The sequence below is a fragment of the Pseudorasbora parva genome, chromosome 15, assembly GCF_024679245.1.
Source record: "Pseudorasbora parva isolate DD20220531a chromosome 15, ASM2467924v1, whole genome shotgun sequence".
Lineage (NCBI taxonomy): Eukaryota > Metazoa > Chordata > Actinopteri > Cypriniformes > Gobionidae > Pseudorasbora > Pseudorasbora parva.
Window position 1 is genome coordinate 12004987 of NC_090186.1, and position 18688 is coordinate 12023674.

Consider the following 18688-nt stretch of genomic DNA (forward strand, 5'->3'; position numbering starts at 1 on the left):
GCCAGAGATCCAATTCAGCAGTCCAACTAGAAAATAAAAGCGCAATGCAACTAACAGAAACAACTGTGCTGAATGATTTTAGACAGGAAAAGAGCTGTTTTGTTACACGTGTCAACGTTCAAAAAGTCAATAGCCAGATAAAGAAAAATACCATTATTAAAAATGAATCAAAAGCCTCACATTAATCATTTAACACTGCATGTTCAATTACATGCTTCCCGGGGACTGCACATTAGAGAACAAACTTGTGTGTTGTGCTTTGTAAATGGTACTTGCCAAATCAATACAGTAAATTACATTAAAAAATAATAATAATAAAAAATACCCAAGAAGGCAACAGGCAGCCAGGTTTTTGGTTATTGGTTACATTTTATTCTATGTACAGTAATTTGTTATAAATATAATACATCATTTTTTTCTTCCAGAAAAGCAGTTATGTAGATACATTTAAATAACAGTTTGATCATAGTAGTGGAGATGACAATGAGAGCTGAGGTGGTGGGAGAGGATGATTGGTTTGTAGAAAATTAAAAATTTCTAGAGAAAACAGCACAGCCCACCCACACAAAGATGCACAAACAAAAATATGCTCTCAAACTGTGACTTTTACCCTCTTGGTATCCTTACAGGTCCTTAAAAGTCTCTGCTGTTTGACTGGGAAACATGGATTCTGCCAATTCCTTACCGGGTTACGAACATTAAGATGGCTGCTCGATGGACTTGGCCACCAATTCCACTGGCTTCTCACAAGGTGATGTGAAGTTCCAATTAACTCCACATTAGCAGCCTGACTGAATATGGCACAATATGCCATCCGTTCGGCAGTCGCAATGTTATCAACCGCAGTTCATCAGGTTTCATCTTCTGGTTTTAAGATAGCAGATCGCAGTGGACAACAGTGAGATAGCCAGCAGGGCAGTATGAGGCAGAGATGCATAGCCATTTACATTACACATGTTTGGGATCTTGGAAAACAAAAAATGTAGTTCTAAAACCCCCCCAAAAATTCATAAAACAAGCAAAAAACAAAAAAAATATAAGATAAATTAACATGGAAAACAACAGATCCAGTCACACTTCAGGTGCATTTAAGACAAAACATCTAGAGTCTGTTTGTGTTTAGCTCACCATGGCAAGCACATCAGATGCAGTGTTAAGTTGAAATATTTGTGTTCAAGTCTTTTTTAATTACTTATCTCTCTCAATTAGATTTTGCTTTAGCAAGAAGTAGAAAAAAATCTTGGACTCCGGTCTGTTTCATTTATTTAGTTGGGCCGAGAACAGGGCGACGTCACGGAGTTACTCAAACACTGTTGATGATGATAAGTGCAGGCATGGCGCTCTGCTGGCTGGTCTCACACATAGCGCTGGTCTGTGCCAACTTGGCGAAGACACGAGGTGTGCCCAAATTATAAACTCCAGCCTGGAAGAAACAGGCTTTCAAGGAAAGCCTGTACACCTCTTGTGCTTGGAGTTGCAACTTATATTGGGTCTGGCCCAGCCAGCTAAAAGAACCATGCACTTCCAGTGACTCCGGGCTGCATAAAAAGACAACAAGAGTGTGAGACAAATACTCTCCATATTTATAACATTCCGATTTTAAGGCCCCAATGTATTAATGGTTAAGTTCTTTTTTGTTCATCACTTAGGTTAAGGGTTTTTTGCTGTCTACGTTTTCCCATATATTAGTAAAATTGCTAATAAGTCAATAAGTGCTCCTCTGGATATAGTGGTCTTGTTTTTTTATACAAGTGCTTGTTTGCCACAAAGTGTTACACCGTGTCCTAACTATACGTGATGCGATAAGATTCCAGTGTCAAGTAATGTGTCCGCCCACACCAGACGTGATGCGACTACGAGTTTTGAAGACTTTGAATGTTCGTTTCCATTTGTTTAAATTCAAGATCTGAGGTGAATTATCCATTGTTGCTTTTAGTATGACCACGCTACAAAGCTGGGAGCACTTAATGACATTCAAAGTCACATGACATGCTTTTAACATGAAATAAAGCACACAAACATTACCTGAGATTATCATTGCCATGTTTTGTGTTGATGTTCCAGCCGTGACGTTGCAGAAATAGAAAACCGTTTCTAAAACAGAATCATCGCGTGACGTCGTCGCAACGTAGTTAGTTTCCTATACTAATAAACTTTTAGTTTTACAAATCATCGCATTAAAAATAAATCTGAGGCACTTGAAAGCCCTTGAAAGTGCTTGAATATCACTCGCAAATGAGATGATTAAATAACATTTTTTTATAAAAAAATATTACACTATTTCTGCCACAATATCATGAGGTGTTACTACATTAAATCCATGTTAAATGTTAATGATTTGTAGACTGAAACCCCTGAACTCGGTTCATGGCACAATGGATCTTAAGAATCTTTAGGCATCTTTACATAGCAAACGCTGCACAGAAATTGATTCTGAAGCGGCATAAAATCACAAAAATGTGCTTTTACACAGACCGTTTAATCCTTCTCTGAAGCGGCATAAATGCATTTACACAGGAATTAAAATCGCGGGTAACAATGTGTTGAACATTATTTAAAACTACAGATTTAACAAAGTGTTATAAATTAATTTAAAACAAATAATGAAATAATGTATAAAATAGACCTAAAATAAAAATATGGAATTTTAAATAGTTTTGTTCTGCCTGCTATAAAGCACTTTGGATGTTTGGCATAATTCTGTAGGTCTACTGTAATTCTGCAATTCTTCTATTGTAGGCTACGGTATATATTTTTTTATTTCTTAATAAAATTGTGCCTGATTGACAATGCTATAAAGAAAATATACATTATTACGGGTAGATTACCGCAGGATTAAAAGTGGTCCAAAGTTTTTTTCAAAGAAACAAATGTTCAGGGGGCGTCGTATCCGTGGGGGATACACCCACTCTTTTCCCGGTAACAGGGTTCAACACCGGCTCTATTTCTGCAGTTTTTCCAGAGTTTTCCACAAATGCCATACTGCAGTCGCTCCTCCGTTTTTCCGCCCTCTCTTTACATAATAGATATTTTTATAGCTTAATGCTCTTTAAATATGTTTTTGCATTGTGAAAAGTTTCGGTGCATAGGACAGACCTGCCCGCGATCGTTCTCCGTGGTTCTGACCAAAGAGGAGCATGGAATCTCCACTATAGGCACCAGGCTGCACAGCCTATCTCTCTGAGCCCATAGAGTGTAAAAGTGGTCAGGAATATAATATTTCCCCAAAACAAAGTTTAGTTCTCAGCTCGTATACAATGAGCCCAAATATTTGACAATTCTGTTTAATTGTGAACAGAAAAACGTTACACACGTCAATCCATACCGACGATTTTTGTTCGCTTTTTTATTAAATAGGCCTATACAGGTCCTTCTTAAAACATTAGCATATTGTGATAAAGTTCAAGTTAAATTTTTATCATTACATTATGGAAAATAATGAACTTTATCACAATATGATAATTTTTTGAGATGGACCTGTATAGCCTACAGACAGTCTGGCTATTTAATTAAAACAATGTTATAGGCTAATATTTAAACATAGCCTAACTATGACATTATAAGCTACGTTTTCTTTAACCCTTTGTCCAACAAAATTAAGCGCCGGCACATTTTGTTCCTTTATGACAGCGGGAACAACTGTAATTTTTTTGCCATAGGCTACAGATAGCCTAGGTGCAATACATAGCTAATTATAAACTATAAACTTTCTACTTTTATGTCACAATGACAACAAAGGCCGTGGATTCTGGGAACATTTTTTATGCACTTAAAAATTTCCAAACGTTGTCTTAATTAAAAAAAAAAAAATTATTATAAGTTCGACAAACGAAATTTCGAGCCAAAATAACAAAGTGGTAAAAACTACCACCATGCAATTTTAATTTAGCCCTTCTCTCGCAGTTAGTAAGCTACAACCCGACTGGGGAACGGTAATAAGTTAAATGTTCTAAATAAATATGCACATAGCCTTATAATAATGATAATTAAAAAATACACAACTTTAAATAAACTCAAATATTCTACAATGTTGCTTATAGACAAATTACAGTGCCATAAATGATTGAGTAGACTATATTTCAAGTTGTTAGGCTGCATATGCCTAAGGGAAAAATCCAAACTTTAGTCTATTTTGACGACATGTAGGACAGCAGATAGAATATATCAGAAAATATCAAATTTAATATAAAATATCGTTCTCTCAAAGAGGTTATTTTTGGAATTTAATACTGGGTTGCACAGTCACGCTGACTGGGTTAAGCGTTTACCGTTACTGAGGGGAAATGTTGCAGTGCGTTGATCTGCCAGTCTCTTCAAAGGAAGATTACAAACGGTTAACACTACAGTGGTTAGCTTGACGATGTGAGTACAGAAATCTTTTACTTTAGTTCCTAGATGGTTTGTCTCCTAGCTGCTTTTTGATTCTCGGGCCTAGTGTGCTGGCTGACAGGCAGTTGTCATGACAATGATGTAGTTTAAGGCGGCACAAGTTCGCGTTCATTTACACTGAATCAAAACCATTTCTACGTCGCCTTTGATACTAGGGGCCGAGGTGGGTCAGACCCGGCATATTTTAAGTCTGCTTTAATGCGGCATTGCGTCTTTACAAAGAATTTTGAGCAGACACAGAGCCGCTTTAGAGCCGCCTTAACTCAGCTGTGTAAAGATGCCTTTATATCTGTAGTTTGTAACTGAGTTTGCAACTGTAACTGAACGCTTCCCACTAGATACCAAAACGTTATAAATTCTGTATCTCCCAGCGCTGTGTAGTAACAGTGCCACGTGATCAAGATCAGCCCGTTTAGTTTGCCGTTTCTCATATGTAACAGAAATAGCAACTCTTATCAGTTGGGCACTGTTGTGGTCTGCAGTGGCACAGTCTGAAGCCCTGCAATTTTTTTTAAAGCAAGCAGCTTTACATTATTAAACATGTAAGTATCAGTCTCTTTCAATTAGAACTAATTAATTTTCATTCCTCTCGAGTGTGTTCATGTTTTTACTCGCAGATGTCTGACTTTGACAGACTGAAGCGAAGAAATGAACCACAGAAGTTTTCTACGTCAAAGAAGGCGGAGCCTCAGAGCTACACCTACATATTACGACATCACCACGGACCAATGGTAGTTTGAAGGTTTTTACCATCCAGATCAAATATTTCCGGAAAGTTCGCCTTGGCAACAATTTGTTTGAAATTAGTATATCAGGGCCTTTTGGGATCAGGAAAAACTGATATATACCTGGTTGTTTTATGCCGCAGATCAATGATGACATCGACCTTCGCCAAGGAACAGTTGGACAACGTCAGGGTGACTGGTACCATACATAAACTAGGGAAGAAAAAGAAAAATATGTCAAAAAGCAAGACTAGAAAGATGGGTTTCAGATGTAGGTCTAATTCTTGACATTTCTCCTCTTGATGCAGTGCCTCCTCCATGAAACGAAAAGCAAACCAAAATCAAACAATTTATCCTTTAATTTAAAAATGCACTAGAAAACAACCTTGTGAACCCGTAATGGAACTCAATCATGCTCCCATTTTTCAAGCTAGACAAAACTGATTCAATTTTGTGATGTAAAATAGAGCACTCTTGATTTTCATCTGGATATTACAGTGATCAATGGTTCTCATAACTTCTGTTAATCTCATACTGGTGCTCAGCAACTTTAAGTCATTTGTCCTGGAGCACAGGTATGGATGGACTCTTGTCCTGAACATTCATCGCATAATGCTACAATATGGGGATTTTTTGGGTTTTAAGCCCTGTTTCCCCAGCTTAATTTTTTTTTATGTTTATGTTTTAAATGTATTCAAATTAAAATAATTACTTTAAGTCAGCATGAAGTGAAAATGAGAACACACACACACACACACACACACACACACACACACACACACACACACACACACACACACACACACACACACACACACACACACACACACACACACACACACACACACACACACACACACACACACACACACACACAATGATTCATTCATGTGTAAGCTTCTCTATTTTGACCATGTAACATTTAATCAAAATGTCAACTAGGATTTTCCAATGAAAATCCAGAAGTTTCCAGAACTTCTCAGATCATTTAGCCTCCTCCACAATCGACCTTAAGCTCACATTATTTTTGGAGTGCAATGCACATACCTCAAAATTCAAACAGATGAATAGAATCAAGTCCTGTCCTACATTTCTTTTCTTTTCCAATAACCTGTACTTTAGTTTCATTGCAACATAAAAACACTGTTGAAATAAAGTATTTAATTTCAGCTAGATGTCCTTACTGGAAAAAAAAACATGAAAAATAAATAAATAAATAAAATAACTACAAGCAATTTGTCTGTTCACAAAAAGTGTCTATGCTGTATTATAGGTCTGCAACAACTAAATCAATAAAACAGATTATTATTGACAACAAATTTATTTATAGATTAGCTGTGTCTGCGTACTGTTCTCAGAAATCACCGTCGCATTACAATAGTAAATAACCTATTTCTATAGACAAATTGCATATGGAAAATAGTGGAGGACAGAGTGAGCTTCTGCAGGAAAGGTACACAATCCAAGTTGTCTGAAAGATGAGAATGCTTTATATTTATAAGTGTTTCACACACTCATGCGCGTTTACCGTGTCTGCCTTGTTGTGCTTTGACAGATGTGTGTGCAGATCGGAGCACATAACTTACATTTTATGATTATATCCTTATCTGTAAATGTTAGAAAGTCCTGCAAGTATTTCCATTTTGCATATTCAGATAACAAGCGAGTATTGTTAAACTTCAAATGAACGAGTGCCAGTCCGCACATGCGCAATAAACAGATGGGAGTGCAATGATTCTGACCAAAATACACATTTTGCTAAAATATTTTTTTGTTTGTGATAAATTAGGTGTAGGTATAAAATTCTAAGAGCAACAGAAACTAATATTCACTTGATGGTCATATACAAGTCCTTCTCAAAAAATTAGCATATTGTGATAAAGTTCATTATTTTCCATAATGTAATGATAAAAATTAAACTTTCATATATTTTAGATTCATTGCACACCAACTGAAATATTTCAGGTCTTTTATTGTTTTAATACTGATGATTTTGACATACAGGTCATGAAAACCCAAAATTCCTATCTCAAAAAATTAGCATATCATGAAAAGGTTCTCTAAACGAGCTATTAACCTAATCATCTGAATCAACTAATTAACTCGAAACACCTGCAAAAGATTCCTGAGGCTTTTAAAAACTCCCAGCCTGGTTCATTACTCAAAACCGCAATCATGGGTAAGACTGCCGACCTGACTGCTGTCCAGAAGGCCATCATTGACACCCTCAAGTGAGAGGGTAAGACACAGAAAGAAATTTCTGAACGAATAGGCTGTTCCCAGAGTGCTGTATCAAGGCACCTCAGTGGGAAGTCTATGGGAAGGAAAAAGTGTGGCAAAAAACGCTGCACAACGAGAAGAGGTGACCGGACCCTGAGGAAGATTGTGGAGAAGGACCGATTCCAGACCTTGGGGGACCTGCGGAAGCAGTGGACTGAGTCTGGAATAGAAACATCCAGAGCCACCGTGCACAGGCGTGTGCAGGAAATGGGCTATAGGTGCCGCATTCCCCAGGTCAAGCCACTTTGGGCTACAGAGAAGCAGCACTGGACTGTTGCTCAGTGGTCCAAAGTACTTTTTTCGGATGAAAGCAAATTTTGCATGTCAATCAAGGTGCCAGAGTCTGGAGGAAGACTGGGGAGAAGGAAATGCCAAAATGCCTGAAGTCCAGTGTCAAGTACCCGCAGTCAGTGATGGTCTGGGTTGCCATGTCAGCTGCTGGTGTTGGTCCACTGTGTTTTATCAAGGGCAGGGTCAATGCAGCTAGCTATCAGGAGATTTTGGAGCACTTCATGCTTCCATCTGCTGAAAAGCTTTATGGACCTGGCACCTGCTCACAGTGCCCAAACCACTGGTAAATGGTTTACTGACCATGGTATTACTGTGCTCAATTGGCCTGCCAACTCTCCTGACCTGAACCCCATAGAGAATCTGTGGGATATTGTGAAGAGAAAGTTGAGAGACGCAAGACCCAACACTCTGGATGAGCTTAAGGCCGCTATCGAAGCATCCTGGGCCTCCATAACACCTCAGCAGTGCCACAGGCTGATCGCCTCCATGCCACGCCGCATTGAAGCAGTCATTTAAGGATTCCTGAACAAGTATTAAGTGCATAACTGAACATAATTATTTGAAGGTTGACTTTTTTTGTATTAAAAATACTTTTCTTTTATTGGTCGGACAAAATATGCAAATTTTTATAGTTTTGAAAATGAGGGGGTTTTCATGAGCTGTATGCCAAAATCATCAGTATTAAAACAATAAAAGACCTGAAATATTTCAGTTGGTGTGAAATGAATCTAAAATATATGAAAGTTTAATTTTTATCATTACATTATGGAAAATAATGAACTTTATCACAATATGCTAATTTTTTGAGAAGGACCTGTAGCTAGATGGGGGAAAATAGTAGCTTTATAATAGTAAAAATAATAGTAATTTTCTTTTTTTTTTAATCAACATGAATCATTTATAAAAATAAAATAAAATAAACATTAGTTGCAGGCCTACCGCATTAGGCAGTCATTTTGAATATACATTGAGTACAGAAAGTATTAAGACCACCTAAAATGTTTCACTCTGTTATATTGCGCCATTTGCTAAAATCATTTAAGTTCATTTTTTTCTCATTAATGTACACACAGCACCCCATATTGACAGAAAAACAGAATTGTTGACATTTTTGGAGATTTATTAAAAAAGAAATACTGAACTATCACATGGTCCTAAGTATTTAGACCCTTTGCTGTGACATGATTTTAGCAAATGGCTGCAATATAACAAAGAGTGAAAAATTTAAGGGGGTCTGAATACTTTCTGTACCCACTGTATCTTATGTGCTGTATACAGCTATGCTGTGCAGTATTTTGCCCAATGAGATTCGACTGTGGGAAGCGCCTCCCAACAAAGTGACAAAAATGATCTAATATCCTAATGCTTAAGGTTTGGTTAGTAAGAGCTTTAAGCACATGACAGTTTTTCAGATTTGATGAGGACACTTTGTAAGGGTTGTCTATAGTGGCATCCCTCAATAAATCATCTGTTAATTAGAACTTTAAATATTTTATTGTTTTTAAAGTTTGCATATTATTGCCTCATTAGTGGTTTAGTATAATTTTATGGTTTTCATTTCTTAGTGAATGCGGATTTCTTGCATCATCCGTGAGCTTTCTGACCCCGAAACTGCGACGTTAAGGTTCAACCTTAATGTTATGAAGTGATGAGAATTCTTTTTGTGCACAAAAAATAAATAAATAAACAACTTTATTCAACAATTTCTTCTCTTCCATGTCAGTCTCCTATGCTGTTCACGAAACGCATAGCGCAGTGCTTCCGGGCTCTCAGAATGCCAGCTCACTATTGACCAAAGATGTTCATGCGAGCACAACATGTGCGTGATGTTGATGGAGGAGCTTTGTACGGCTCAGTATTGACCACTGATTGGCAATCAGTGGTCAATACTGAGCCGTACAAATTTGTACAAACTGTGAAAACAGATTTACTACTACTATCCATTGGTTGTTGATTGGATGAAGGAAGATCTTAATTTGCGCTAGCAGACGATTGTAAGAAAGGGGTGGGTTTTAAGTGGACTAAATGATTGGGAAAGTCCAGCAAACATTTCACCAAAAGTTTTGACATTCTAATTAAAGATTATGAGGATAAATGGATTAATCATTTTCAGTGAAATGCATTTAGAAAATGGATAGCAAGAAAATTTGTGTGTTGCTTGTGTGCACTTTGAACAGGTGATTCATCTCAGATATGTTTTGTATTTAGGTTTGTTTGGCTGAGGACAGGACAGAACAAGCAAACTAATTTATGAGCACATTCACACAAAGCCAAAGCTATGAATGATGACTGAGCGCTTAGAGTGTCATAACCTCGACCCGGTCCAGTTTATCTCCATTTTTCACACTTTCAAGCGAACACACCTACTTTCCGCGCACCACTGCAAAACTAGGCCAGAAAAAAACGCTCCTGTGGGCGTGACTGGGCATTGGTGTTTGCCTGTGAAAGTCTTATCACCTCTGAAACACAGTCGGTGGATTTCAGTAAACCAATACAGGTCTCTTTGAGGTTTTCAGGAGTGTTTGTTTGTGTGCGCATCACCTCTTTTGTGGGAAGGGATGATCATAAGACTCTGGGTAGTGAAGGCAGGTCTTTATGAGGTGGGAAAGCTGTTCCAACGAGGGCTTGCTTACAGGAGGGGGAACGTCAGGCTTGAACTTCAGAAGCACCATCTCCTGAGTTTCCTAAGAGACAAGAATCAGAAGGAAACATCTCAGCTCCAGTAGAGGAAATTGCTTTGTTAACAAAAAGCTTTTCGTTTGGTTTAAAGTGCGTGCATGGCTAAAAGAAGAGAATGGGTGGATGATGCAGAATGAACGCAAAATGGAGAAAAACATGAGCTCACGTGTGTGTTTCTATAAAAAGACTTGAGATCAACATGTGTGTGACGCCATTCCCTCACGTGAGGGACTTTCTCTGTCATGAATGAGTGTTGCTATGCAACGGCGTGCAGGGAGATATTTGAGACTGGATGGAATAAGACCCATCAGCAAGAGGGAAACAGAGAGAAAGATTTACAAACGACAGAACAAGTGAAGAGCTGAAATGGAGAAGGAGGGTTTAAAAACAAGAGACAGTTTTAACACCAATGGTTTTAAAAGGAAATTGTAAAAAATTATGACAGCTGCAAGTCATTTCAAACCTATATGACAGTTTATAAAATATATCTAAACGGTTATCGATAATGAAAACTAAAAGAAAACAGTTTTATCGACAGAAATAAAAATAAAAACTAATGTAACTAGGGAAAACAAAATATTTTGATGATATACACTTACATTTTTTATATAGTTTTTTTTTAAGTTTAAATTGTAAATATGAACTTGATTAAAAAGAAATATTGTGAAATATTACAGTTTGAAATAACGTTCTTGTTAATATATTTTAATATATATTAAAATATATATTAAAATATATTATAGGGTAGCTTTTTTGGAGGGGTTATGGGGGGTAGCTTTTTCTACTTAAAATGATTTGTGATTTTTACCTACATTTCTTAAAATAAAAACTATAAATCATAGTCATAACATTATAAATCATAACATTATAAATCATTTTATAAAAAAACAACAACTATAATTTCATTATTTTACTAACCCAACTAATTTTGCGCACATTTCGCAATCCGTTGTGGAGCTATTCAATTTTGATTTAGCATAATGTTTTTTAAAAGTTCGTTCATGTAGTTCACATTACCACTTTACAATATTTGAATAACAAAATTAGGTTAAAAATACAGTGCAAGACATGTAAAAGTCAAAAGGCTAACAATTTAAAGATCAGTATTTGTCTAGTCTGCTCTGCCTGTATTTTCACAGACTAACACGTCACGTATCTGGCATAGACTACAGTATTGAAAATAGCATATATTAGTTATATTCTCAATTTAATTTACAAAGCAATCCCTGCGATGTTTTTAGGTTAATTATAGAAGAGTCTAGGATTAGTGTGTGTCGCACCCGCAAGAATCACGACAGACGACGATATCACAACCCTAGTTCAAGAAATATTTATTATTATCAATGTTGAAAACAGTTGTGCTGCTTAACATTTTTGTGGAAAATGGGATAATTTTTTTCAGGATTCTGTGATTAATAGAATCTTATGACCCCAAACATTTAAATAGAAGTGTGGGTTTGGAATGAAATGAAGGTGAGTAAATGATGACAATGTTATTTTCTAAGTAAAAGGCTATTTAAATGCACAATATCATACTCAGTATCTACTACACCTACATCCATGTGTACACGTACACTACACACACACACACACATTACAATGCATAGTCATCAAATAAGTGGGGAGCTGTCACTGTACAAAACACCCACACAGAACTCTCAAGATAATTTCACCTTGCTGATACCATATATTAAAGCACACCACACATACACACACACACACACACACACACAAACACACACACACACACACACACACACACACACACACACACACACACACACACACACACACACACACACACACACACACACACACACACACACACACACACACACACACACACACACACACACACACACACACTTTTTCTGCTGCTCATTTTCACCATTACAGAGCTGCAACAGGCAATATAATTACAGCAGTAAACATCAGCAGACACATTAAATGTCTGTACGGTATATTAATCTACAGATTGAAAGAGAGGAATCTGTAGTCTGGAAAGGCGACACACAGATCCAAACGCAGACACACGAAGGTCAGAGCCTGTGCTGTCTGGCTCTCTGACCGTTTAAAGCACCTTAGGATGCATCCATCTTCATAAAGAGCAGGACTCACTTATAATGCTCTCAAAGTCACTTTGCTCTTGCACTCCATCTCAGATGGAGAAAATAGAAAGTTAAATTATGAGAGGAAGACTTGAACAAGAGCCAGAGCAGGGGACTGTATAGTTTATCTAGTAGTTGAGGACAGTACAGTAAACACTTCTCATATCATAGAGTAGAGATTTAAAGTATATTCATATCTATAAATATTGAGTAACATCATACAACCTAATTTGAAGCTTATGTGTAGTACACACACTGAAATACAACTATCAAGGCTAGACACCTCACAAGGAAAATTATTGTTTTAATGTAAGAAAAAGAAAGTGATAAATATAAATTGCGAGATTTTGAAGAAAAAAAAAACAGAAAAAAAAACAGACGTAATTCAGATTTTATTCAGCAAAGTAAAGGAGATTTATATTATTTGAAAATATGTTTTTATTTTGAATAAATGCAGTTCTTTTGAACCTTTTATTCATCAAATATATTAGGCAGCAGAACTGTTTCCAACACTCATAATAAATCCTAATATTAGAATGATTTCTGAAGGATCATGTGAAAGACTGGATGTCACATGTGACACTGAAGACTGGAGTAACGATCTTGAAAATTCAGCTTTGCATTACAGAAATAAATGATAATTTAAAGTATAATACATTGAAAACCAAATATTTTAAATTGTAATATATCACAATATTACTTCCTTTTTTTGTATTTTTGATCAAATAAATGCAGGCTTGATGAGCAGAAGAAACTTCTTTCGAAAACATTACAAATAGTAATGTGTCCAAACTTTTGGCCTGTACTGTATATAATATTTTCTGGCTAGATTAATTTTGTTTTTAATTGTTCCATTTGGGTGAAAGTATATATATATTTTTAAATAGTTTAAATGGGTAATTTAAATGTGATGTGCCTGATTGACGCTCACAAATTACTCCTGCTCCCAGTGCGAATGCACTCATTGCTTAACATGCACAGCAAAAATAAATTAAAAAATACACCCTGTTCATGCTTGCGGTGTGAAACAGCTGTAAGGGACTTTCTTTGCCATTAATGCTTGTATAACACGCTTACGTCTCCTTCGAAACGATGGCTAGTGCGGTGGCTACCGCTAACAACATCTGCCGTTACGTTTTTTGGAATGACTTATTGTGAGAGGAAAACATTTAATTTTAGTCGCATAACATCAGTCAATGGTCCTTTTACAATGGTTTTTTATTCATATTTAGAAAGCATTGCAAATGTTGCGCAAATACATAATGGAAACCTTTATGGATGAGACGTTAAACCGAGGTCCTGACTCTCTGTGGTCGTTAAAAATCCCAGGATGTCCTTCGATAAAAAGTAGGGGTGTAACCCCAGCATCCAGGCCAAATTTGCCCATTGGCTTGTCCATGATGGCCAATCACTCAGTCTCCTCTCCACCAATCAGCTGGTGTGTGGTGGGCGTTCTGGTGCAATACGGCTGCCATCGCAACATCCAGGTGGATGCTGCACATTGATGGTGGTTGAGGAGATCCCCACTTCTATGTAAAGCGCATTGAGTGTCTAGAAAAGCGTTATATAAATGTAACGAATTATAGGCAAAAGTTCACTGCTGATGTGATCTTATCGACAAGGCATATCAGCATCATTGTTCTCACTACTAGTTCAGTTAGTCAAATTTTATTTTAACATTATAAACCGATTCCGATGTCGTGCCGATAATATTGTGCATCCCTAGTTTCCGTCAGTGTAGTGAACTACTTTTTTGGCTTCCACAAGAAGTATTCAGAGTTCTAATAAAATCCCACACGAAAAGCTTCAAGGTCTATTTTATCCATCTTTGTGCTGTGAGCACCAAATAAACTTCCTTCCAACCTTCATCCTCTAAGAAAAAGAAAAGCCCGAGGATTGGAGCACTTTGCCCTACATTGCAAAGTCAGAAGACTGTTATTTATTTTCTCACATTCTTTAAAATGCTTTTATAACCACCCATGCACTACAAAAGAATCAAGGCTCTCCTGACACATAAAAGACATAAAAAATGACTTGAAGAGAGTGTGTCAACAAATGCTTTAACATTTCTGATGCCCATTACTTGAGCTATACAGAGAGAAGAACAGCCTCGGAATTCAAACCTCTTTGCCCTCGTATCTCATACCTCTTATCGTGTCCTGGTTTGATATCTGATGGACTTAATTAGAAAGTCATTCACGAAAAGTGTCTCTTTAGTAGTGTTTTTGTTCAGTGCTCAAGTCTTGTTAGTGACTTGATTAACTAAATTTAAAGGTCCCGTTCTTCACGATTCCATCTTTCAAACTATAGTTAGTGTGTAATGTTGCTGTTAGAGCATAAATAATACCTGTAAAATTATAAAGCTCAAAGTTCAATGCCAAGCGAGATATTTTATTTAACAGAAGTTCCCTTTCAAAGCCTACAGCGAACGGCCGGTTTGGACTACAGCAGGAAGTGCAGGGATGTAATGACGTCACTGGAACCGTTTGTTGACTAACCCTCCGCCCACAAGAACACGCAAAAAAGGGGGCGTGGTCTTGTTGCTCTCCCACGTGGAGAAGAGCGTGCATTCAGCGCTTGCATCTCCCCGTTATGGTAAGAGACGGGACCTTTGGCAAAGTGAGCTAAGCTGCTGTCCAATCACAACACGGGAAGCGCTGGCCCAATCAGAACTTGTTTCATATTTCTGAAGGAGGGACTTCATAGAACAAGGAAATCATCTGGCTGTTTTTAGGACAGAGGCAACAGCGCTTACAGATAAGTAAATTGTGTGAAAAATACTGTGTTTTTTTACACGCGAAACATGAACTCATGTTATATTGCACACTGTAAATATAATCAAAGCTTCGAAAACACGCGAAGAATGGGACCTTTAAATTCCAACCCTACATCATGAGACTAGTTCTAGAAGCGCATGTTTGACTACCAAAGGTTAAATAAGACACTTTTCTTGCAGTGTCAGAAGACAAAACATTCAATTGGGCAAAAATTAGCCGGGTCATTTTTGACCGACATTTGTGACTGGATATAAAAGATATGTATGTGTTCAGACTCTTTCAATGAAACACCAAAAAAAGGGGCAAATTATTGCTTAGCAAAGCTGGTTTTGTGTTCATTCACTTGAGTGCTTAATCTGAATGTACAAAGATGAGGACATCTTGGTCTGTCAATGAAGGAAAATTCAAAACAAAATATTCTTTGGCCATGTGCATACGCAAGTATACACTCATCAAGTCTCATTGAAAAGATACAGTTGTCTCCTGCATGGGAGAAAGTCACTCAATTCTCTATAGATTGACTCTATATTTATGTACATTTTGTAAAGCACCATGCACATGAAGAGCCAAATCGCAAGAGTGTCATTGTATGATATTATGTACTGTATCTGCATTACCTCTTTCTGTGAGAGCGAGCAGGCCTCTTTGCCAATGGTTTGTAGTGCAACATGAAGCTGGCCCTCTAAAATGAGCTGTTTGTTATCCTCCACAACATATGCCTAAAATAACACATCATATGATTAATACAAATGACATTCTCACCCTAAAATCTTAAAGCATCAATACTGTCACCAAGCATTAATTTCTGAGATAAAAAGTGACGATTTTCTATTTACAGTAAACGTAAATAGTGCATTGATCCAAAACCAACACCTGCTCAGTGTAAAAGAATCAAGTCAATTAGTTTGGCGAAAGAAAGTTACTGGCAAGTTGTTTTAAATGTTAAAATCTCTCAGCAATTTCTAGGAGTTACCTTCCAAAGGACGATAACGTCAAGCTCTACTTCGCTGCATTTTCTGACGATGTTTGTAACCATTTCATCAGTTCCGCTCTGAGGCGTGAGGCTGTGTCTCCGCATTTGACTAGCACTGCCTGCGGAAACGCCTCCTCTCCTGGGTTCAGCGGGCAGACTCCTCCGGAAGAAAAAATCAGCACATGGAGTGGTAGAGCTGACAATCTAATGACAGAGGAAAAGACAAAGAGAGAGAAATATGTTGAGGACAGTTGAGAAGCTGAATAACGATGACTGTCAGTGACGCTTAAAGTAGTTCACGAAAAGAGTGCCATTAGTGGGCACTTTAGTCTTTTAGTGCAGTGCTCAAGTGCTAATATTGAGTTAACCATCTGCCAGACGGGATGAATCAATCAGTGATGAATAGAGGGTATACATCGACGTCACTTTCCCGCCGGAACACGCCCCCTCAGCCGGGGCTGAGTGGCAGAGGAGCTGCTGCGTGTCTGAAGATAGAGGAAAATGCGAGTAGAGCAAACGATTATCAGTTTAAACTAAAGGTTGGGCTCGATATAGTTTTCCGTATAACTTACCAAAGATTCAGTGATCCATGGATATTGACATGCAGCCAGGAATCATGTTTTCCTGACATTTTTATGAGAGTGATTTCAAAATTTTTTGTAACTGTCAGTCATCCCATTTTTCGAGTAAATCGGATGGGTCATTCAAGCGTGTATGTGGCCGCTTGTCAAGAATGGAAAACGAAAGTTTTATTCAAATTCTATATTATACTATTATTATACTACTATATTCTTTATATTATATATTAAAAAATATAGAATATATATATAGCCTACACATCATGCAAAGAGCGCTGCCTTTATAATCACTAAAAGCTGTCCCTCACTCAATAAACACAATCTCACAAAGTTCCGCCATATTAAAAAGTGCAGCTGGTATACAATGAATCTCTTATTTTTACAATGTCTTCACTTACAGAGGATCAGCGCGTTAACTGAACTCAGCACCTGGACAAAAACTCAAGCGGATCAAGTGGATTCCAAATTCAACACCTGTGATTGGCCTATTGCGTTCTAGAAATCTACAAACATGCCTGTGATTGGCTACATTACTCACCAAAACGAAAACATGTTGGAAATGTAATTCGACGAGTGCAAATACAGATACACACTGGATCTTTTGCTAGCTTCTTTTCGCTAATAATAATATGCTATTATTACGAATTCTTACAAGGGATTACGAGTATTACAGCTCATAGACAAGCAGTTATGGGCAGCTTTTCCCTCTAAAAGCAGAAGCAGCAGCAGGTGGCAGTGGTTTCAGTGAGAAAATTGCAGGCTATTATCAAGTTCGTCTCAAGTTCGGAACAGCGATGTCCATGGAGAAGTCTCCCCACCCCCCCAGCGTAAATGTTTTCGGTGCATTCATGCTGTAAACCAGTGCTGCCTCCCAGTCTTTTTGCCACTCAGTGGGGTGTAACCACAGTCTGTCCAGCTGACAGTGACGTTACATGCATTGCATCTATTAATTCACTAAAATTTAATCAAACACGATTGACTGAACTAGTACTGAGAACAAAAGTGCTTTCTTACTTGTTCATTCCCAAGGTTTAGGTCAGCAAAGGTGTATTTTTCTGCTGCATCTGAGGTAGCTTAGACATCAAGAACAAAAAAGTCAGCATGTTCAAACATCAATGTGTTAACAACAGTGTTCCGTGATTTCATTAGTAAAGAGCAGCTGTGATTGTGGATGCAAAGTCACATCTAGGAATTTATTTGGCAAATGTGATTCTAAGTTCATGCACGTCGTCTTACAGAATAAACTAATTGTTCACCTCCACCGAGTTTTTAATGTGCATTTCAGAATTTGATGCTGTGAGGGTTTGTGTATACCTTCCTCTGGTCTGCATCTGGTGGCTTTAAAACACAGCTTCCCCCTCTCCCTGCTGGCCAGCTTAGAGTCTGCAGCATGAAATGAACGAAAAGACAAGAAAGAAAAGGAGTGTTCATCCACTTATTCTCAGAAACTCTTTCTTTTTGATGCTCCCACATCATGGGGCCCATACACAAAGAGTTTAGATGTCAAGGCCAGTTAATTAAGCAAGTTCAGAATTTCAAAGTGCATTGATGAATGAAGGGCACTTCAAAAGTTTTCCTTGTTTTTTTCTTTCTTTCTTTTTTTAAATTATTGCTTCAAAGGACAAGTTTTAATTAGGCAGACATTAGAGCATCTTGAAGAAAATATTCAGCATTTTTTTCATAAGCCACATGATAGTTTTGTGTGCAAAGGCCTCAATTTACTCACTGAGAAGAAGTTTTTTTTCCACTTTTTGCTTCAGGGTAAAAAAAAAAAGTTTGATATACCTTTATAATTTCAGTTTCTACTATTAAAGCAACTCTCCAGTGTGCCGATGTTTTGGCTCGCGACCGAACAGAATTCCTGAAACTAAATGCAGTAATGCTCCAA

At 37.5% G+C, this 18688-nt stretch overlaps 1 protein-coding gene across 5 annotated transcripts in view; it reads right to left on the reverse strand.

The window, feature by feature from the left end:
- Nucleotides 1–349: 349 nt before the first annotated feature.
- Nucleotides 350–18688, reverse strand: part of trappc8 (trafficking protein particle complex subunit 8) — a 78503-nt gene continuing 60164 nt past the window's right edge. For all 5 annotated transcript variants that reach the window (XM_067417119.1, XM_067417118.1, XM_067417117.1 and 2 more), the window contains 7 exons: nt 18115–18183; nt 17815–17873; nt 16223–16426; nt 15867–15968; nt 10227–10369; nt 5238–5327; nt 350–1538 (listed from right to left, as the gene is read on the reverse strand). In XM_067417119.1, the coding sequence (XP_067273220.1) occupies nt 1304–1538; nt 5238–5327; nt 10227–10369; nt 15867–15968; nt 16223–16426; nt 17815–17873; nt 18115–18183 (902 nt within the window). In that variant the 3' untranslated portion in view covers nt 350–1303. The remainder of the gene's footprint in view (nt 1539–5237; nt 5328–10226; nt 10370–15866; nt 15969–16222; nt 16427–17814; nt 17874–18114; nt 18184–18688) is intronic.